We start from the raw sequence: 22,953 nt of genomic DNA, 5'->3' as shown, positions 1-22,953 counted from the left end.
CATGATTTCTCATGTTTTGAACTTTTTCAACTCTAACTTTATCTTTTATCTAATTTTTTTTACCCTAAAAACTCATGATTTTTAATTTTTTCATATTTTGACATTTTAAACTCCTGATTTTGATGTTCTCCTCAAATTTTGACTGTTAAAATCTAATTTTGAATTTTATCTGTTTTTGACTTTTAAAATTCATGGTTTCAGTAATCTCTTATTTTTTGCCTTTTAAAAACATTATTTTGACTTTAAATGTGATTTTACCTCTTAAACTTCAAAGTTTGACCTTTTATCTCAGATTTTGAGTTTTTAACTATCATGTTCACCTTTTAATCACAAAATTATTCATCATCAGTGCTATTTTTTAACCCCATGATTCATTTGTGGTGGAAACAAGGTTGACATTTTATGGTTAAATATGGACCCTGTTAGGCCCTCAGGTTAGACCCAAATTCAGAATCCGGCCCCTGCTGTGATTGAGTTTGACACCCCTGCTTTAGATATTGGATCGCTAAAGTCTGGGGGCTTCCTACTGAGCATCTCTCCTGGTTAAATACAATTTAAGTTGACTTGACTGTAAAGTTAAGAAAGTGCACACAACACTGAAGATTTTAATGTAATAAAGAGACTGAAATAGGACATTAGTATACGATGAAGTTCAAGTACCTTTTATGAATCACTTTAACAATTTGAACATTTCAATGCCAGAATGGATGTAAAGCTAGACAGCTTAGAAACAAAAGATAAACAACTCACTTAGAAAATGACTGTTTATTAAAAAGGCACGGACAGAAGACTGGGAAAAATAGACTGAAAGGGAGTAGTTGAGACGTGCTTCCAGATTTATAATCTTGCTGTAAATAGCAATAAACATAAACATCACAAAAGCTTTTTTTCCCAAACTTTCAGAATAGGATAGTACAGGAATCATGAGGCAGTTTTTATACACACACACATTCTTATCAGTATAAATCATAGTACACTTAAGGACTACCAAGAGTACATCAGATGTGACATTTTCCATACTGTGACCTTAGATTGCATTCTTTTTTATTGTTTGTTGTGATATTATCACAAGGTGAAGCATCTAAGAATATAACATTTCCTCTGAAGGATATTTTAAAGTAATTATAAAACAAAATAAAGAACTGAAAAAAGGATTAAAATAAATTCTCTCTTGTCTGCAGTGTTGGATCCCAAATAAAGAAAAAGAACAAAATGTTAAATTCAGTCAAGAAAAGTAACCTGTCAGTTTGACATTCCTAGGACTGCAGGTTGATTTATTAATTTGGTAAATAATTCATCATTAAGCTTTGACTTTTTCCATTTATTATAATTAATGTCCAGAAGAAACTGACCTTTTTTCACACAAACATCAACTGGAAGTTACAAGCAAAGTGGTTCAGTTACCATGATGTCATATACATACAATGCAAATCAAGCTAAAGTGAATGCCACTAGTTTTACTCAGTGTTATCATTGCTGTTCCAAAGATACCGAGTGTAAAGGTTTAAGACATGCAGTTTCATTCTGCACACATTTTATAGCGTTATAACATCAGGCATGATTGTTTTGTTTCATGCCTGAGAGTAAATGCTGCCCCCTCCCCACTGGACAGCTGTCACATTTGAAATGAATTTCTGTCCCCGAGCACACATTTATATGTACACAGTCCAGTACAGCAGGTGGCGCTATGCACATAGTTGGTTTGCAAATCCACCAAGAATCCGCCCTGCAGGTAACGATGGGTGTTTCTGTTTTTTAGATCCTAAGAGCGACCCTCTTCCTGCTTCCACATCTAGTGCACAGCTCAGAGGATGGGATCGGCCTGTGCTGCACATGAGCAATGGTTTTTGAAGTTGACAGGAGATGTTTACATGCCTGATGAGTTCCCTGTACCTGGGCATGGTTGCAGTGACATTTCTTCCGTAGGTGTCCAAATTCACATGACTTGTGCCCAAGACCCAAGTAGGTACCTCTGTGTTCAAACTGATCAAAGGAACCAGACTAGTGGGATCTGGGCCCAGGTTCCAAGTGTAAAACCACCCAAAAGGACCCTTAAATTTTACTCTTCCAACAGAGGTGGAGGAGAGAGCTTCAGTTGGAAATTTTCAGTTCCCAGTTGGCCTGGGGTCAGGAGCCCCGTCTTCTCATTGCTTCGGCAGTAGGAGAGTTCTGAAAGGATGGACAACTGGGAAAAGAGAGAAAATAAAAAAAAAACAAGTCATTAAAAACATGTACAATGTTCTGAATCAGAGTTTTTGATTTAAAAACCAGTGCCCAGTATTCACAAACATTCTAAGAATCCCCGTAGAGCACTTCCAGTTTAGCTTAAAATATTAAGGAGTGAAATATTGCGAACCTTTATTTCTTGAAATGTTGATGATTATGGCTTACAGATAATGAAAACCCAAGATTCAGTGTCTCAGAAAATTAGAATATTACATAAAATTAATAAAAAAAGGATATTTTAAACAGAAATGTCAGGCTTCTAGAAAGTATGTTCATTTTCTATGCCTTCAATACTTGGTTGGGCCTCCTTTTGCATGAATTACTGCATCAATGCAGCGTGGCATGGAGGTGATCAGTCTGTGGCACTGCTCAGGTGTAATGGAAGCCCAGGTTGCTTTGATAGCGGCCTTCAGGTCATCTGCATCGTTGGGTCTGGTGTCTCTCATCTTTCATAGATTCTCTATGGGGTTCAGGGCAGAATCAAGCACAGTAACACCATGGTCATTGAACCAGCTTTTGGTACCTTCGGCAGTGTGGGTAGGTGCCAAGTCCTGCTGGAAAAATGAAATCAGCATCTCCATAAAGCTTGTCAGCAGAAGGAATCATGAAGGTCTCTAAAATGTCCTGGTAGATGGCTGCGTTGACTGTGGACTTCCGAAAACACAGTGGACCAACACCAGCAGATGCCATGGCAGCCCGAATCACCACTGACTATGGAAACTTTACACTGGACTACAAGCAACATGGATTCTGTGCCTCTCCACTCTTCCTCCAGACTCTGGGACCTTGATTTCCAAATGACATGCAAAATGTACTTTCATCTGAAAAGAGGACTCTGGACCCCTTACAGCAGTCCAGTTCTTTTTCTCCACAGCCCAGGTAAGACGCTTCTGATGTTGTCTCTGGTTCAGGAGTGGCTCGTCAAGAGGAATGCCACATTTGTAGTCCATGTCTGGGACTAACCTTGCAAAGCAGATGGAAACGCCTGTATCCTTGATATGTCTACAGTCACCATGGTTATTCCTCAGTAGCTGCGCACGTGCACCTTGGTCACGGCTACGTCACGTTTTGTTGCTCTGATTGGCCCGTTAAGACGTGACAGACAGAACGTTCATCCAATCATACTTCAAGTTTTTTTCAAATCCTCTGCCTAGATGGGTGTCGGGTTACTTGGATACAGCACTCTGTGAACAAGCAGCTTCTTTAGCAATGACCTTTTGTGTCTTACCCTCCTTTTGGAGGGTGTCAATGACTATCCTCTGGACATCTGTCAAGTCTGCAGGAGGGATGGTCCGATACCATTTTTTCCTTCACGATATGATTCTGGTACCAAGGTGATGGGTATCGGCCTATACCGTTCCGATACCAGTCTTAACTTCTGAAATGACTGTGCAGACTAGCAAATTATTTTAGACCTATATTTGACTCAACAAATAGAATCATAAAATTCAGCATCTCTGTGAGCCTAAAGTTGTTTTTCTGCTGATTATTGAGTTTTACTGCTAAATATTAAAATAATAATACAGGGGGCTGCAACATGTACTTACAGTTGTATAAATCATCAAGTGCATTGAAATCTATCACTCCTTTCTGCTATTTTGGGCAGCATCACGTGATCACGGAAAAGCCCTGCTATTGGCTGACAGACAATCACAGAAAGAAACAATATGAAGGTTAGCATTAGAGCTAGCAGTAATAAATGATCGTTATTCGATTAAAATGGATAAAAAGACGTTTAATATCGGGTTTACTGGTGTGGATTTAATCATTAAACTCCCCAAAAGTCACACGAGTTCCAGGCTCGCTGAAAATGCTGCCACAAAGATTCAAAGGCATCAATAGAGTCGATGGTAAAACACAACGGCTAGCTTCAAGAGGAAAACAAGTAAGGTGGAACGGTTTATTGTTCAAAAGTTGTTTAACTTTTGATAAACGGTGTCACTTCTTGTCTTGCACAACAGTGCAGGTCTGGAAGGCATTTCAACGATCACATTCAGAGGAAAACTGTCACACAGACAACAGTCTTTGAAGCTGCAGCGGCTCCTTTGGTTGTTCTTCGCTGCCGCTGCGCTAAAAATGGAAGCCTGTTCATACAGTGGCAGCGAAGAAGGATTGATTTCCGGTTTATAGCACTAACAGTTAGCATGGCTACACAACGCAAAATATAAAGTTAAACCAAATGGTATTGGATCGGTGCACAAACTTGTGTACTCTCTGATACCGATACCTGCATTTTAAACAGTATAAGACGTATTTCCAATACTGGTATCGGGATCGGAACAACCCCTGTCTGCAGTCTTCCCCATGATTGTGTAGCCATCTAGAGACCCATAAGTCAATCACTACAAGACTGTTCTTTAACTTCTATACAGGAAATTTCTCTCTTTTTGATGATAAGCCTGAATTATTGCTTGCTTATTGATCACAGAGAGAGGAAGGAGAGAGAGAGCAGTAAAAGAGTGGCGCTGTCAGTCTATAGTTTGAGTTAAACCAGCGCACACTGATTTGTTTCTGTAGTTCACATAGAGGCATCAGTATATGTTTCATAACCAGCACAAGTCTCCTTCAGAGTAACAACGCTTTGCTCCAGATGTGTTTACATACAGGACCCCTGCTTTCTAACAAATTTGGCATCCTTGATAATAAAAAAAGTTTCATTTTCTACATGAGGAATAAACTCTTTAAATGGAGAATAAAAAGAGATCATACCCTTGATGGTCCTCTGTATAAGCAGCGTAACCGATCCCAGGACTGTTCCTGCTGAAGGTTCAACACTGTGTCAACAAACACCTGGGGCACAAGACAAACAGGAAAAGATCATGTAAAGAAAAAGAAACGCAAATGTTGGGCTGATGTTGATGTACATAAAACTGCCCTAAAAAGCAAATTTACTGCACCTACTGCAGTTTGATTTGGTTCATGGTCAGCTATGCAGGTCTCATCATTTTCATTATCATAAACTGAATCTTATTTTGAATGAGTTGCAGTAAAGTTGAACAATCCTAAAAGTTTCTGGAGAAGAAGCCAGAAAGACTGAACACATTTAAGGGGAAATGTGGTTTCTGGGATCTGACAAAACCGTACCTTTTTCCTGTGAGCCGCTGCTTCTGCACCCTGATAGGCCGATGTAATACAAGTCTGAGACAGAGAGAGGGAGAGGCCTTTGTTAGCATTGTACACAACTGGATGATATTATATATGCTTATATAAACAGTGTTACACGGACAAATTCACACTAGCCAAAAAATAACTTTATATCACGTATAATGTAAAAGGCCCTTAACTGACATGTGCAACTTATTGTAAAGCTGAAAAACAACCTTTATAACTAAGGCTGCATACATGATTTAAACTTTATGCCAATTTCTGTTTTTTTCTTTTTACAATGTTCAGATTTTTTGTTTGATTGGTTTGAAAAGATCAGATTCTACTTCACTTCAGCTGTTTAAAACATTATAAAAAGGGTCAGAGTCACACAGAATTTAAAAAATCAGATTCAGGACTGCTCTGGCCTCTCTGTTATACTTCACTGGTTTCATATAGGGCTGGATGATTTTGAAAAATAATCTAATAGCGATTTTTTCCCTTCAATATTGCAATTGCAATTTGATATGTGATTTTTCCTTAACTTTCTTTTATTCCTAAACTAGGGCTGAACAATTCTTTAAAAATATCACATTCTGATGATTTTGACTCGTATTGCCTGTTTGATATGAATTGTTGCATCGAAGGGGTTTTGTCATTTTCATATTTCATAAGAAAAAAAAATAAAAAATAAAAAAAAAAATAGTCACTTGAACGATTGCATATGTCAGGCATAACAATGCTGCTGCTGCTTCAAAAAGTTTTAAACTTGTATTTTAACTCTAATTTCAGGTCAAAGAAAAATTGCATCCTTTGCGATTAGAAAACTGCAGCAGGTCATAACGCGATATAATCTAATTTTCCATTAATTGCCCAGCCCTAGTTTCGTAACTATGAAAAAAAAACAGTGTTTTAATAAAATCTCACCTAACCTTTATACATTAGAGTTATATATATATTTTAAACACTTTTTAAAAAGCAAATACTGTTCACCTGTGCCAGCGATGTACTGCGAAGTCGTTTAGGTTCAATTGCAGGCCCACTCCTTCCTCCTTGGCTGGAGGTACATTTGTAGCAGCTCCATCTATTTTGCAGCTCAGCCACTAAACCCCCATCAAAGTTTTTCTGCTGAAGGCACTGGAAGTGGTACAGGTGACCACAGCTGACAAGGCAAACATATAAAAATGTCAGAATCAGTATGTACTCTGTTATAGCAATACATCCATACATTACAATACATTTTTTTTAAATTAGAGATAAATATTGCCCACAGCCAAGTAAAAGTCAGGCAGTAAACTGTCTCTAACAGCGTCAGAACCAATAAAGGCATGCAGCTCCCTCCAGCAAGATCAATAGGAACCATGGAGCCACCGCACTACATGCAAATGTCTCATCACTCATGGTTGGTGTTTATTTTTAACTGTGTATTTATCTTGTAATTTTTCTTACAAACTCTGCTTATAATGTATGAACTATGACCATTTAAATAAAGGTTGCCAAAGAATTAACATTATGTATCGCGATTAACCTCTAGATTTCTGTAGTTAACTGTGGTTATTCTCCCCATTTTGGAATTCAAATATTTTACCACTATTTACACCACCTCTACCATTCTGGATCACAGGGGGCTGATACAGATCTAAGCTATCTAAGAGTGAAAACCAGGGAACAACCCGGACTGGTAGCCAGACAATCACAGGGGAAATATGGTACCAGTTAAAAGGTAAATGATTCAGATTTTGGACTTTAAAAAGTTTTCTCTGAAGAAGAAAAATTTCCGACGTTTCTCAAAAAAAGTGCCCGGAAGGAAGATCTGAATTTGTGTAGTCTGAGCCGGCCTTCAGACTAGACCAGTTTAGCCAGGTTTTGGCCTGACTGCAACGTCACAGCTAATCGACACACATCAGGCTGGTTTTGAGTGTTGGGAATGACCAATGGTCTTGTTGTACGGCATGATTAATGCGTCCAAGACGCCCTGTAACCATGACTCCACATGACCAGCCTGTCAGAATTTTTCTTACACCATCGGCTAGTTTGACACCCTGACCCAATGTCAACGCTGTAAATCCTAACACCTGCCAACAAGACAGCATTATCTTTGCATCTAAAATAAAATAATAATAATTAAGATATTAAGAAGCAGTGGTTTCTATTTTACATCACCATGGCAGTAGTGTGATAAAGCAGTGGCTCAACAAAACTCTGTTCAGAGGGCAAAAAAAAGCAAGTGATTAATCATGATGGAAAAATCAATGCCCCAATTATGCTGCTTCATTAAGTGCAATTAATGCTTTAATGCTGAGGGTCCTAATTTAAATATTTTACTGTTGTTCTGATGTGGTCTCTGTAATCTCTTTCTCACCTGATTTACAAATAGTTTGTTTTACCTTTGTTAAAATAATATTATCTAATGGAAAATGTGTTTGGATTACTCCTTTATTACCATTCTTTTATATGAACAGATAATTCAGCTAGATAGACAGGTATTTTGATTTTTTTACTCTTAAGGAAGCTTACATATAGTTCTCTTAAATTTATTTTTAGGGGGGTCATATTGGGAGTGACAGTTGCGTTTACTGCTAAAAAATTGCTGTAGAAAATAAACTATGTAGGCCGAATCGATGCACTGTGATGCCAAATAAAATCAAATCATTTTAATAACATTAAGAAAACACTAATCATGTCTGTGGAGACGTTCATGATATTTTTTTTTTTAATTCAGGTCAATATGATTAAAGCCCTTTGGAACCGTATCCATGGAAACAGACATTTTTATTTACACATTTACATACTCAATCAGAAGTGAGTGTATAAATCTGGAAAAAAACAGTCCTTACTTTTCTGTATTACACCATAAATACACTTCTGTTTTTAACACAATATAACCCTAACCGCATTACTGTAGTTAACGTTACAGCAAACCTGTCGCAATTATTTCAAAGACATTTAACACAGCTGCATCGTAGTGTATTCAGACTGTTAAACACACAGAGAGTCAATAAGTTGGATGGAAAAAGCCCGTGGACGACATATTTTCAATCAGAACAGGAGCTGTTTGCCCCTTAACTCCTAACATTTTACTTCCTCCATACCTGAATATAATGATCTTCTCTGCTGAGTCATGTCTTCTCTTATATTGCTGAAGGCAGATGTAGCAGTAATCCTGTCGAGGGTGGAGTCCTTTTGTGACTGAAGCATGCAGGTGAGCCAGGGACCAATGGAGGTCTTGGTTCAACAGACTGGTGGTTGTTTCAAGTAGAGTCTAAAAAACAGAGAAAAAAAAAAACCTCAGGATCTTTCAATATAATCTCGGTACTTTGCCCATAAGATACCGGCCCAATTCCATTCTGGGTGAAAAAAATTAGTCAGAATGAACGCAAGAAAATGGAAAAGATGAGCTCCATGTGGTTCAAAGATTTAAAGTCTAAAATATGAATTTTTACTAAGAGCCTGAATCCAATAATTATTAAGTTAAACATACAAACATAATATTGATGACTTTTTGGAGCAATGATTGGCATTGTAACATTATGAAATATTGTTTATTAAAATATTGTTTATTGAATATTTAAAGGGTATAAATGTTTAATAATCACCATAAACTGACACCACATACCTTATGTGTGTATTTCATCCATGTAAAATAATTGGGATGCAAACTTTCCAAACACTGTTAGTTAATTAGTGAATGTGTTCACAGGAACAGCTCCTGCTGTCCCAGAAAGATACTGGCTTTTGTGCCCAAAGCACATGCCATTATTTAAGAATGGAGAACTAATCCTACTTATGTTTTTTCAATTTTGAGAGGCACAAATCGAACACAACAACATCCAATCTTTGTTTCCATATAATCCCTATGCCCTGTCTGTTTCCTAATTTACAACCACTCAGTCACAGAGCTGGATTTCACCCACCAGAGGGCGTGGCTGCTCTGGAGATTGGGAAATGACATTGGATTATCCATCTGAAAAACGCACACGCACAGTTCTTTACCTGTTCGTAGTTGAAAGTGTCCATCATACTCAGAATGAGACCCTGGATTTCAGCCAGTTTTCCTGTCCCATATACAGGGTCCTAGCAGACACAGATGTAGACCATTTCACATTTCATTCATATACTTCACACAGCACACAGATTTGTATTTTGCCCACTGTTAAAGTGTTGTTACCAACAAGAATATAGTATGCAATGACCTTGGGTTCTTTTTGAAGCAATGACAGGCCAGAGAAATGACTGATACTAAAAAGTATGCATAAAAGACAAAGTTTGTCGAGAATAGAACTTAAGATCCAAACAGGTACACAACTCCCTGTAGTCTGCTTCAGAGGCTTCTTGCTGTGGCGTTATACACATTCTGCAGGCATGAGAGGGAGGGCTACCTGACCCTTAGGGTGTGGCGCCGTTTCAGACTGGCCATGAGTTTTGCTGATGCGTGTCCTTCTCAACATGCACAGCCACAATTTTCATACCAGGTGCATGTATGCTGTGTCTCCCAGCTGTCAGAGCCCTGTCATCCTCTATAAGTTTTACCTAACCTGATAGGCCAGATGGATGTGTTTCACACATCCATCTGGAAAACCTCTCATAGACAGTGTTTGGGAAAGGACAGAGCCTTTGACAAAAAAACTCAGAGGGTGATTGGATGAACGTTCTGTCTGTCACATATTTATGGGTCAATCAGAGCAACAAAAGACGTGATGTTGTAGCCTCTACTACGGAGTAAAACGGCTCTGGTAAACTCGATAGAGAACTGAATAACGCAAACCATGGTGACTGTAGACATGTCAGTACACGACTTTTGTCGTTTTTGAAAAGAAAACAACTCACTGCTGTTCTTTGTCCTTATTTTAATAAAGAAATGTCATCAAGTTCTGATAAAACTTGCGCTTTAGCAGCATCCACGCTAATCTCTTCTGCCATAATTGCACCAGCCTCTTGTTGCTGCTTGCTTATGTCACGACTCCGCTGCACCCCAAAGTACTGCCCCTCGTCGCTGATTGGTCCTGTCACTTTCTAACCGGGCCCAAATGGTGCAGATGCGAGCTTTGCAAGATAGATTTGCCAGTGAGTTAAGTTTTAGCTTAATAAATCTACAAACAAGTGACTTTATTCATTGATCTTGTCTGTGATATTCTCTCTGGATCTCACTGCAAGCGTCACTAAAAGTTTAAGAATTTAAGCTTTACTTTTAAGTTTAAGCTTTTAAGCTTTGTTTCTTTTCTTCATTTATTCAGAAAATTTGATTGGTGCCCAGAGGAGTTTTGCAATGAAAATGAGCTTTATTCAACATATTAATGCTAAACCAGTGTTTCATCCATTCAGTCCCATGACCCCTCCAGAGAGCTGAACAGTGCTAGCTCTCATCAGCCTCAATGCCAACTTGGAGACGACTCTGTACATGCTAGCAAGCTCCAGGTAGTAATAACACTGATACTGAACCAAAACAATCCTGAGAAAACCCATCTCACCTGGAGTATTCGTTGGATGATGGCAGGAAGGGAAATGAAACTGCTCATACAGTTAAGAACCTTCATCGTCAGCTCCCTCAGCACTGAAACATACAGATACATACTGTCAATAGACTGCATCGATATCTATAGATCCATAGGTATATAAAGTTATAACACAATAAACTAGCAGCAAGCAAAAACAACAACTCAAATCCTACTGTCGGTTCCTACGTTAATGTTATACCAGAGTCCTCTTCATGTCATTATGACAAAAAAAAAAAACAAAACAAAAAAAACAGAACAAAAACTTCACACTCTAACCCTTTACTAGTTTTTGTGCATGTTTATACACGTACAGGTGCATCTCAGAAAGTTAGTAGAATAGCAGTCTTTAAGGCAGGGGTCAGCAACTAAGTTTAGCCTCTGGCCAGATTTTTTTCTGACCAACTCAAAGGCGGGCCAAAATTACATCTTCATCAGGCAAAACCTGTCTTTCCTACTCAAAAAATACTTTTTTTCTCATCTATACTATTATATCTTGTACAAAAATACACACAAAAAATCTTGTAAATAGTAATTTAATAAATTTATTTATTTAAAATCAATGAATTTGCTACAGGCTGTTATTATTTATTAATTTGATCTTTGAGCCAAGCTTGTTATTTATTTTAATTCAATGAAACAGATTTTGCACTTTGTCTGTTACAGTGGCACACAGAGGGTGGTTTTTCTTTTTTCTCCTTTTTCTCAGAGCGCACATGTGCAAATTAAGTTCCTACCTCAAGACAGTGAAGTGAAGCATATGCTGCTTTATTTTATTGTAGCATATTTTGTCACAACTTTTGAATAAATGTTCTGAAATTTGTGTGGAATTGTCATTCAGACTCATATTGAGTCCGGGGCCAGATTTGCTCTGATGAGACGTCCTGAGGGCCGGACTATTTAAGCCAGGATTGTGAAAGTCAATCACGGATTCTGAATTTAGGCCTAACCTAAGAGCCTAACAAGATCAACATTTCAACATAAACTGTCAACCTAATTTTCACCATCAGTAAAATATGAGAAAATATAAATAACACTGATAATAAATCATTCTGAGATGAAAAAAGTAAAAATTATACATTTAAAGGTTCAAAGTCTAGTTCAAAAGGTCAAAACATGGAATTAAAAGGCACAATAATGTTTTAAAAGGTAAAAAAATGAGATAGAAACAAAGAATCACACATTTAAAAGGTAAAAATATAACTTAGAATTTTTGAATTGTGAATCTTGAAGGTCAAAACATAAAAAAGTCGAAATCATAAGTTTAAGTCTGAACTGTACGATGCAAAATCAAGAATATGAAATAAGGTTAATTTCTTTTCCCACCTTCCTGACTTTTTATCTAACTTGTTTTACTCTTTACTTTTTCAAATTTTTATAATTTAACAAGGATATTTTAAATCATCAAGGAAAAGTTTAAACGTTTACTGGAGGAAATCTGCAGACCTCATACTGGTGGGCCAGTTATAATAGAAAGATAGTATGATCTTGCGGGCCGGATTTGGCCCCCGAGCCTTGAGTTTGACACCTGTGGTTCTGAGCTACCAAACAATCTCTTTCTGGTATCATTAAGCTGTTCTTATATCTCTGAAAAATAAAAAAAATGGAAAAAAGGAAGAAACAAGAGACAAGTAGTGTGTTTGTTTTACCTTCAAATGTGTGTACATAGCCCAGCCCCTTCACTTCTTTCTGAGAAAACATCATCGTCTCCAGAAGTGGGAACCACAGAACCTGTAAGATAAAAACCCCCGAATGAATGAGCTGACTGTAACTAACCCTCCTCTCCCACACAGATGTGCAGCTGTAATACCTCTCTCTGTTGTTGGTAGAGGTTCTCAGAGCTGTGGTGACACAGGTCAATGATGTTGTTCAGAGAATCCTTTACTTTTATCAGCGCAGATTTACCGGCTCCCTCCTCTTCAGCCGCATTTTCATCTTCTCCTCCTCGGTCAGTCTTAGTAGTGAGCAGACTCAGCTTCTCCTTCAGGGTCTGAACAGAGATACAAAAAAAACCAGACTCAGTTTATTGATGTTTACAGATAAGGCAATATAAACAAAAAAAACATTCATACGTTCAGGTCCACAAAAAGCGTAGTAATTTTCTTTTGAATTGGGATTTATGAAACCCTTTATTGTCCAGAATTTACAAAATTTGAAAGCCAAGCGAGAGGAGAAGCCTCCGCCTGGCCTCTCTGCTATAAAGCCCAGATCAATGGAGGGCTGCAGTGATGGTTGTCCTTCTAGATCTTTGTCCCATCTCCACACAGGATCCCTGGAGCTCAGTCAGAGAGACCATCAGATTCTTGGTCACTTCTCTTACAAAGGCCCTTCTCCCCCAGTTACTCAGTCTGACCATGCAACCAGCTCTTGGAACAGCTCTGGTGTGCCAAACGTCTTCTATTTGAGAATTATGAGGACCACTGTGCTCTTGCAAACCTTCAGTGCAGCAAAAATGTTTTTGTAGCCTTCTCCAGATCTGTGCCAGTCAACAATCCTGTCTCTGAGCTCTGCAGCTCCTTTGACCACATGGCTTGGTTTTGCTCTGAAATCATTATCAGCAGAGAGGTGTGAACCTTTCCAAATCCTGTCCAATCAGTTTAATTTACCACAGGTGGACTCCAATCAAGGTGTAGAAACACCTCAGCAAGTCAGTTTAACAAAAAAATCTTAAATTCTGTCATTATGGGGTACTGAGTATAGATTAATGACAATAAAATGATTTTTGGACTGGAGCGTCAGGCTGCAACACAACAAAACTGAAAAGTCTGAATACTTTATGAATGCGCAGTTTATGAAGAGAGAGTGTGTGTTTATAAAATGTGAACATACAAAAACACAAAATGAGATTTTTACCTCCAACAACACTGTGAAAGCTCCTTGATAATCTCCCTTCCTCTCCAGCAGAAAAGCTAAAGCCTCATTCTCGTGGTGCCTTTCTGTTATCTAAAAAAAGGAAAGAAAAAAAAGAGACAGAAATACAAACTTTAGGTTGCAGGTAAGGAAATAGGAGAGGAATTTCACTGTGGCAGGAAAAAAGAACACCTCAGAACTTTTCAGTTTATTCCCTTATTATAAATGAATCAACGTTTTATCATTTTGCTCTCTAGCTTTATAACTACAGTTCTATGTTTGCTTTTCTTATTGTTATCAGCTGAATATGTTTTCCAGTCATTCCTGCTTCTATACAGACTCACTGGCTGTGTAGCAGCTCATATTTGATTTTACAGGCTCTGCAGCCAGATAATCCATGGCATTAATGCCTCTCTACATACAGGTTATAAAAACAGCAGCAGAGTAATAACTGCTTTACTATCTGAGTCAACAGAACTCCTCAACACAAAATAGCTTTTAATGCAGAATTCTCAAAATGGTGGAGGAGGACAATGAGAAAACATTCAGTGAATAAAAAATAAGTTTTACCAGTCCTGATATTAACTAAGACCTTTACAGTGGATCTAAAACTGGCACGTATTGTTCAGCTCCTGAATTTGTACAGAAGAGGATTAGGGACACTGGAAAAAAAAATTAAGACGCAATTTTTTTTAACTTGTGAAAGAATTCTGAGATTAAAGTCAGAATTCTGACTTTTTTCTCAGAATTAGGGTTAGGGTTACATTTTTATACTGGAGGAAATCTGCAGACCCTATATTTTAGGGCCAGTTATAATAAGAATAGGATATGATCTTGCTGGCCGGGTGTAACTGTACCATGGGCCAGATTTGGCCCCCTGGCCTTGAGTTTGACACCCCTGCTATACATTAACAGTTTAAATAGTGCTGATAAGAATCTTAAAGGCTCTATTAGAGAATTGTTGACAGTTTCTTTAAATGTAATAAAGATAAATACGAAGTTTAATAACAGTATTAATATGTATTTACACTTTAACAAAGCTGGCCCATTGAAATGTGCTGGATTTTCAGTATTTCCTGAATCAGTTTGCAGCCATGCCCTGTATAAAGGCTGGGGTCATAGGCAGCTGGCCTGCACGGTTTGTCATTTCTCCCTAAAATGTTTAAATAGGTAGAATAGTAGGAAGTACTTGTATGGCCTCCTCCAGTCTGTAGTGCTGGGAAGTGTGAAGGAAGGTCAGGATCTGCTGAGGGGAAATGCGGCAGAACAAGTCTAGCAGAAGCTCGTGAAGCTCAGGATCCACTGGCGGGATGATCTCTGAAAACTGGCCTTCCCTGGAACATAGACAGATGAAAACTGAGTAGACAGCATGGGAGATATGACAGGAAGAACTTCTATTAGAAAATTATCCACACCATACCTCGGCTCCAGGAGACAGCTGAGGAACTTCATGAGAAAATGGTCATCCTACAGAAGGAGAGAGAGAGAGAGAGAGAGAGAGAGAGAGACAGACAGAGAGAGACAGAGAGACAGACAGAAAATAAAATTACTGATAATGATAGCGTCAGTTCAGTCGGTTACAGTCCAGGGATATTCTGCCCATTTAGCAAACAAGTGACAGATCTATTTCACCTGCTTATGAATTAAGGCCTTGGCACACTGGGTCTGTTGTTTTTTTGGTCCAAATTTTTCACACATTAAAAAAGTAATGTTGGTCTTGTTATTTCTGCACACTGACATCAAATTTTCACAGTTCTTTTTTTTATTGGAACAGGTTCAGTTTTTTGCAAATTTTTGCATCTGTATAAGTCATTCAGATGGTAGCTGATGACTCAGATCAGCGCCTGCTTCATCCCCTCTTGTTCGCTCACTCACCCCTCCCCAAGTCTTCCTCTCTCTCTCTGTCTTGCACCAAAACTTCACTTTAAACCAGAGGTGTCAAACTCAAGGCCCGGGGGCCAAATCTGGCCTGTGGAACAATTATATCTGGCCTGCCAATCGTATCATATTTGTATTATAACCGGCCCACCAGTGTGAGGTCTGCAGATTTCCTCCAGTACAGTAATGTAAACTTCAACATGATAATTTAAAACATCATTGTTTGTCCATAAAAATCTGAAAAAGTAAAGAGTAAGAAAGATTTCATAAAGAGTCATCTCAAGATTACGACTCAAACTTATTTTGATGATTTTTACTTTTCATTCATGCTTTGACCTTTGACCTTATATGTCACATTTCTAACTTTTAGATAACCAATTTTAAATTTTAGGTCATATTGACCTTTTCTACTCCTTACTTTGGCTTTTTAATCCCATATTTTGACTTTTGATCGCATGATTTCAAATTTTTTCTCAATTATGACATTTTAAATTAATAATTTTTACTTTCTATATCATATTTTGACCTTTTAGACTCCCAATTTTAAATTTAAGTCATATTTTTAACTTTTTAAGTCATCATTTTGAATTGTAGCTCATATTTTGACATTTTCAACTCCTAATTTTGGCTTTTGAATTCCATATTTTGACCTATCAGACTCACAATTTAAAATTTTAAGTCATATTTTGACTTTTAAACTTATGATTTTAAATTTGATCTCATATTTGACCTTTCAAACGTATGATTTCAACTTTCTCCTCATATATCTGCTCTTTAAAAACATTATTTGTTGTCTTTAATATCATGTTCTGATCTTCTGAACTATTAAGTTGGAACGTTTATCTCAGATTAGAGCCATTAAACATATAACATTTTTTACTTTTTTGAATTTCCGAATGATTTATTATCTGTGCTGGGTTTTCATATTTTATTACTGGTGAAAATGAGGTTGACAGTCATGGTTGAACGTGGACCCAGTTAGGCCCTCAGGTTAGACCTAAATCCAGAATCCGGCCCCTGCTGTGATTGAGTTTGACACCCCTGCTTTAAACACTCTAGTTTGCTTGTGTGTTATGTGGATGTCAAACATGGAAATATAACAGATAAAGGCAGTTTGTAGCCTACTCACAGGTCATAACAGAGACTGAATTAAAAAGGTGCTCTCCATCTCTCCAGCTTGGCTCAGCGTTATGACACATGAGCGTGTGCTGCATGAAGCTCTCTGTCAGGATGGATCCAGAGGGATTTTAAAAAAGTGACAGAGCCACAGGCTCGCAGTACAAAACAATTTGCCACATTCTATGAATTTTCACAGTGAGGGCAAATAAAAATACAACAGACTCAGTGTGGAAGATTCGAGTGTGTGACCAAAAAAACATTCTTAAATAACGGACCCAGAGTGTAAAGACCTTAAGAGTGACAAGCTCAAGCCATAATTCAATATGACCCTCTCATTATTGCCCTCTTGTGTTTTTCCCCTCTCCCATAAAAACTGTCTTAGCCCAACAGTCAAGCTGAGTTGGTGCTTGCTTATTCAGTGGACTGGAAACATGGCTGAGGAGGATGTGTATGTGAGAGACAACCTTTAAGCAGAAAAGGAAGGTAGCTCATTTATTAAGCTGTGATTTACAAAAGTGTTAAAGAAAAGCAGGTTCAAAGCCTTTACAGACATGAGGTCACTAAAAGAGTCACTGACATTTTCTCTCTGAAAAACTTAACAGTTGGAAATTCAAATTCACAAAATAGCACTAAGCAGACCAGTAGAAGAGTGAAAACATCTTTTCTGTCATGAAAACCTTTCAGTGTTGCTCTCTGTCCTTGTTTTTAATAAAGACATGTTGTCCAGTTAGGATAATACTGGTGCTGTGGCTAAGTCCGAGCTAATTACTCCACTAGCAGCCACTGTATACAGCCACTCCCACAACAGCTAACCCTAGGCCCCATAAATATCACACAGTCATGCTGAAGCAGGTCAGCAGAAAAGCAAAAACATCTTTTAGTCTAGTTTTTATTCTTTACTTCAGACAGAAACATGGTCCAGTTCTAGCAAAACTAATGCTACGCTAAAGATACATCCAAGGTCATCACCACAGTGGAGGCAGCCATTACTGGCAGCTTTCAGTACAACTAAACCCCGCCCACAGTGCAGCTCTGTCTGTACTGCTCTGAAAGAGTCACGCACTCAGTCAGACAGTCACATACAGACCCGTGTGTAGGGCCGATCTCAGCCATAAAAGCTAGTTAGATTTTTAGCTCCAAAACAAAGGAGATATACGCTATCTTTTTTTTTTCTTTTAAAGATTTATTTTTGGCCTTTATTAGATAGGACAGTGGATAGAGTTGGAAACAGGGAGGAGAGCAGGGAGAGACATGCAGGAAATAGTGCCACGGGCCGGATTTGAACCTGGGTCGAACCTGGGTCGCCTGCGTATATGGCATGCGACTTAACCACTCGACTACCGGCGCACCACAATTCTTATTTATTTTTATTCTGACCTTACCTGAAGCCCAGAGACAATTTGCTGCACATCTTCAGAGAAATGGAACAACACAAGTTCAGCCGAGCTGCTGGCATCAATGGCTATTAACTCCTGCAAAGAATTGGAAGGTTAGTCTTTATACTATTTAAAGGTTCCATATTTTACCCTTTTCAGACAAGTTTCTATTGTTATCAGAGGTCCCCAAAACATGCCTGTGAAGTTTGTTGCTGAAAAAAAACTCCAGTATTGGTTTTTTTTGCATTTTTTCTGTGGCTTTAAATGTTAATGAGCTGTCTGACTCCGCCCCTAACCACACCCCTCTCAGTAAATGGATGTGGCACTCCTGACGTTACAATGTAACAGACACTTTTACACCAAAGTCTGGGACCTGACTGGGATTTGAACCATCAATCTCTCAGTCCAAAGTCAGCAGGGTAACCCACTGAGCTATCCAGCATCTCAGCTGGCAGCTGAGAGGAGGATCAGGAGAGGAGGGTGGAGCTTTCTTCCAAGCAGAGAGGGCCAACCAAACCTGGGGGCGGTGCTAACTCCCCACATGACATCATGAGGGTAAAAATCTGAGAACGGCTTGTTTTAGCTCACATTTTCTGAAAGGTGGAGAAAGAGAGGGAGGAAAAAATTGATTTTTCTGGTACTTGAAGGCATTGTGGACAGGCCTTTGTTAGAAAAGCCTGAAAAAGTGATTTTGCATAGTATGTCCCCTTTAAGGTAAATGAGTACACACATGCTCTCTTTTTTTTTCTTTTCTTGAATTTATAAAATACACCAGGAACAATTAACTTTCAAAAAGGGTCACTGCAATCAAAAGTTAAGTTCACTTCATAAACAAAGCGCTGTTATTCTCTCTTCTTCAGTCTACTCAGACTTTGGGCGGTGTTCCAGCACAGAGCTGGCTGGATGAAATGTTCATTATAAAACTTACTGAATGAAAACAGACAGGAAGTTTATACTCGTGTTACAGTGTGGGATAATGATTCAGAGGAATATTAAAAGATTATAACCTGAAATACCAGATGGATTTGTTTCACACATCCATCTGGGAAACCTTCAATAGTAAGCATTTGGGAAAGGGCAGAGACTTTGAAAAAAACTTGGAATGTGATTGGATGAATGTTCTGTCTGTTACATCTTTACGGGCCAATCAGAGCAACAAAACATGTGACGGTGTAGCCGCTAACGAGGAATAAACTCCATAGAGAACTGTGTAACGCAAACCATGGCGACTGTAGACATGTCAGTACACGACTTTTGTCGTTTTTAAAAAGAAAACAACTCACTGCTGTTCTTTGTTCTTCTTTTAACAAAGAAATGTCATCAAGTTATAATTAAACTGGCACTTTAGCAGCATCCTTGCTTATCTCTTCTGCCATAACTGCACTGGCCTCTTGTTGCTTCTTGCTTACGTCCGACTCCGCGCGCCTGAAAGTACTGCCCCTCATCACCGAGTGGTCCTGTCACTTTCTAACCAGGCCCAAACGGCTCAGACAGGGGCTTTGCAAGATGGATTTGCCAGTGGGAAATATGGAAACGGGATCCATTTGCTTTGCAAGGTTAAAAAGAATAGGGTTTTAGCACCAGGCTTCTGATATGGATGCCTTGTGAATCCAGAACCAGATTTAAGTTTCAAGATCAATTCATCACATAAAAGTTCTGCTGATGCCTCCTCTGATATAGCTCATCATAAAAACAATGGCTAGATAGATGTGTAAGTCAACTAAATACTCAATTTCCTATCCTAACTAGCTTTGGAATTCCTGGCAACCCTCATGAAAAAGCTCAATTATATTATTGAAAAGTAAGAGTTTTCTCCACCATGCTTACCCCTTGAGTGGTCAAGAAATCAGGGGGAGGTGTATCCAAACTAACCTGTGTGTGCTGCAACACTTTGTCCTTGACGGTTTGTTTCTCCTCAGGGCTGTAGTCTGGTCCACACAGCAGATTCCTGATGTAGCTAAAGATCTCCCCCTAAGATGCACAAAACCCTTCAGTCACATTACAGCTGCCAAAAGGACCATGGATCTTTATTTTACACAAACTTTGCATACAAAACTGGGCCTTGAGTGTGTGCCATTCTCCGTGTGACACTGTTGATCTACAAAACAAACTTAACCAGAGAATATCTACACCTGCAAGAACCTCTAACCCACTGAATACATTTTTGAAGCATAGAAAATTAAAAACAATGTCTGACATTTCCTTCTGATTTATGTTACAGCTATCCATATGTGGAACTGGGGTCTGGTAAGGGGCCGTGACCACCATGGATGTAAGCCTGGCCAGCCACCCCAGTAATGAATGATTTTAGGGTTTGTTTTTTTTTCTTGGACAAAAAAGCTTGTGAGTAAAGCCTTTTTGATACTAAGAGTTCTTAATTGAAATTGCTAAAAACAATAAAAGGGTCTACTTTAATCATCATAATAGTGTGGCTGAATTAAGCATTTATACAGTAATTAAGAGGAGATTTAAAAATAGTGTGATATGTATCCTTTACCACTATATAGTAAATTATTGTGATATATAATTTTTGGCCATACTGCCCAGCTCTACATGCATATAAGAAAAAGAAAGGTGGATGTGGGAACAGGAACTGGTCATACTGACTGGTATTTCACTGATCCTAAACAGTGGCGTATATACATTTAGTTGTTGTCACCTTTAAAAGGTGATCGACACTCATTTATCACATCTACCTTCATGATCTGCATCAGTCAGAAGAGCACAGGAACCTATAATCTTTGTTCCCAGGTTCTGTACCAAAGGTCAGAACTGAACTGGGAAAAAAGACATTTAAATTTGCTGCTCCTCCTTTTACCTGGAATGATTTACAAAACGAGTTGAGACTCAATGGACTGATCTCTTTGGACACTTTTAGGAGGAAGTTGAAAGACCTGGAGGCAGACACATCTGATGGCAGATGCTTTGATTAATTCACAAATGTGGTTGATTCTGGTAAATATTTGCTGCTTAAACTGTAATCGTGTGCCTTTGATGCGTTTAGACTAAATGTCTTGTGTGATGTTTTCTGTGGATGACTGCTTTTTGTTTGTCTGAAACTGTTTGCTGCCGCTGTCTCGGCCAGGACACTTCTGAAAAAAAAAAGATTTTTTTTCTCAGTGAGGTTTTTCTGGTTGAATAAATGTTGTATAAATGGAGGACCTACATGGATGGATAAAAGCGTTATGAAAATGCAATTTTCCAGTTGGACTGAGATTATTTTAAATATATATATTTTTTACTTTTTCTGGCTTTATTGATAGAGGAGGACAGTGGGTAGAATCAGAAACAGGGATGAGAGAGAGGGGTGCACCTTAAACCAAGAGGCTATCTGTACCCACTGACTGAGATTTACATAAAAAAATGCCTGCAGCTGTTTGAATATCTTTTGGATAAAGATATGCACAAACACACAAAGATGCACATACAGGGTATAGATTGATCCTTTAAAGTCTTTAAAGGATTCTAATAAACGTTACAAATTACAAAATCAAATTTCAAATGTCCTCCATCCACCCAACCACATCCAAACTTACATACAAACACAAAAATACACAACGTTGTGTTTTAAATGTGATCAAATCTGAATACGTTACCTTTCTCAGGGGGTCTCTCAGGTAGCAGTCAATGATTTTGTCATACAGGTTGTTCTTCTCATAGAGAAATTCACAGATTTGGTAGCTGGAGGACAGAGTAAGAAGATTAAAAAAAACATGAAACTGAGGTTGTAAGAAAGATTTCTGAATTTGATTGAGAGCCCATGAGAGAAATGTGGAAAACTAAGAAGACAAAGTTCCATATCAACTTAAGTAGAAATTACTTATTAATAAAAAACTGTCATAAGCAGTCACAAAACTGAACTACACATTTTAAGCATCTCTATCATGATATTCTTTTTAAGTGAAGAAAGAAAGAAAGAAAGAAAGAACAAAAAAACAAAAGAATAAAAGAATTTAAAAAAGATAGAAAAAAAGAAAAAATGAAAGAAAGAAAGCAAGAAAAAACAAAAGAAATAAAGAAAAATAGGAACAAAGAAGGAAAAGAAAGAAGAAAAAAAGTAAAACAAAGGAATAAAAAAGAAAGAAAGAAAAAACAAAAGAAAGAAAGCAAGAAGAAACAAAGAAAAACAGAAACAAACAAACAAAGAAGGAAAATAAAGAAAGAAAAAAACAAAAGAATGAAAAAGAAAGAAAGAAAGAAAGAAAGAAAGAAAGAAAGAAAGAAAGAAAGAAAGAAAGAGTCCACAGCAGCATTCCTTCTAGCAGTCTCATTTGGTCATTATCTAGTACTCTGTTGAACACACTTACAGGTGTCGGTTCAGTAACTTTCTCAACTGAACTACACCAGCCAACTTTGTCATAAAGAATACTAAAGTCAGCGATCACATTTATATTAATCCAACTAGTAAATACACGGTAATCACTGTGCTTAATACTTGACATATTCATTTGCACATGTGTTCATTTTCAGTCTGTGGTAAATTACTCACAACTTGGCCTTCTCTGCTAAAACCAGCAGTCTCTGCTCATTATACTGGACAACACCCCCAACCTGCAGCAACTCCAACAGAACCTACAGGACCAGAGACACAACATGATAAAATCATCTTTCAAATGAGACTGTAGAAATCCAAGGACTTAGTGCAGAGAATATCATTCAAATTCAACCTGCTGCCTCTCAGTATGTCGGGAATCATCTTCTGGGCAACACAGGAAGTCTAGAACCTGAAAAGAAAGGGGACAAAAGATGTTAATCAGATCCAGATCAGTTTTGACTGCAGTGTGAACACAACCTCTGACATGGAGATTTCAGGACCTAGGGACTTCTTAACCTCTCACCTCTGAGCCAAAGCGCATTGTAGTACATGTTAGAGAGAACAGTAAGCTTTCAGTTTGTGCAGAAAGGCTGATACAGTCATGGACGAAAGT

General features: G+C 38.1%; 1 protein-coding gene across 1 annotated transcript in view; it reads right to left on the bottom strand.

Annotated features, from left to right (window-relative positions):
• Positions 1-732: 732 nt before the first annotated feature.
• The window catches only part of vps8 (VPS8 subunit of CORVET complex), a 60,873-nt gene continuing 38,652 nt past the window's right edge, over positions 733-22,953 (bottom strand). Inside the window, exons 29-45 of the mRNA XM_041789478.1 lie at positions 22,693-22,749; positions 22,515-22,597; positions 21,622-21,706; positions 19,898-19,996; positions 18,032-18,121; positions 15,073-15,119; positions 14,842-14,986; positions 13,656-13,745; positions 12,613-12,792; positions 12,452-12,533; positions 10,779-10,861; positions 9,304-9,384; positions 8,403-8,572; positions 6,304-6,472; positions 5,311-5,364; positions 4,936-5,016; positions 733-2,185 (exon numbers count right to left, since the gene is read on the bottom strand). Coding sequence (XP_041645412.1) covers positions 2,060-2,185; positions 4,936-5,016; positions 5,311-5,364; positions 6,304-6,472; positions 8,403-8,572; positions 9,304-9,384; positions 10,779-10,861; positions 12,452-12,533; positions 12,613-12,792; positions 13,656-13,745; positions 14,842-14,986; positions 15,073-15,119; positions 18,032-18,121; positions 19,898-19,996; positions 21,622-21,706; positions 22,515-22,597; positions 22,693-22,749 — 1,722 coding nt within the window. The 3' untranslated portion in view covers positions 733-2,059. The remainder of the gene's footprint in view (positions 2,186-4,935; positions 5,017-5,310; positions 5,365-6,303; positions 6,473-8,402; positions 8,573-9,303; positions 9,385-10,778; positions 10,862-12,451; positions 12,534-12,612; positions 12,793-13,655; positions 13,746-14,841; positions 14,987-15,072; positions 15,120-18,031; positions 18,122-19,897; positions 19,997-21,621; positions 21,707-22,514; positions 22,598-22,692; positions 22,750-22,953) is intronic.

This window comes from Cheilinus undulatus, linkage group 6 (genome assembly GCF_018320785.1).
Source record: "Cheilinus undulatus linkage group 6, ASM1832078v1, whole genome shotgun sequence".
NCBI lineage: Eukaryota > Metazoa > Chordata > Actinopteri > Labriformes > Labridae > Cheilinus > Cheilinus undulatus.
The sequence above is the reverse complement of the archived record's forward strand: the minus strand, read 5'-3'. Positions and strand labels throughout refer to the sequence as shown.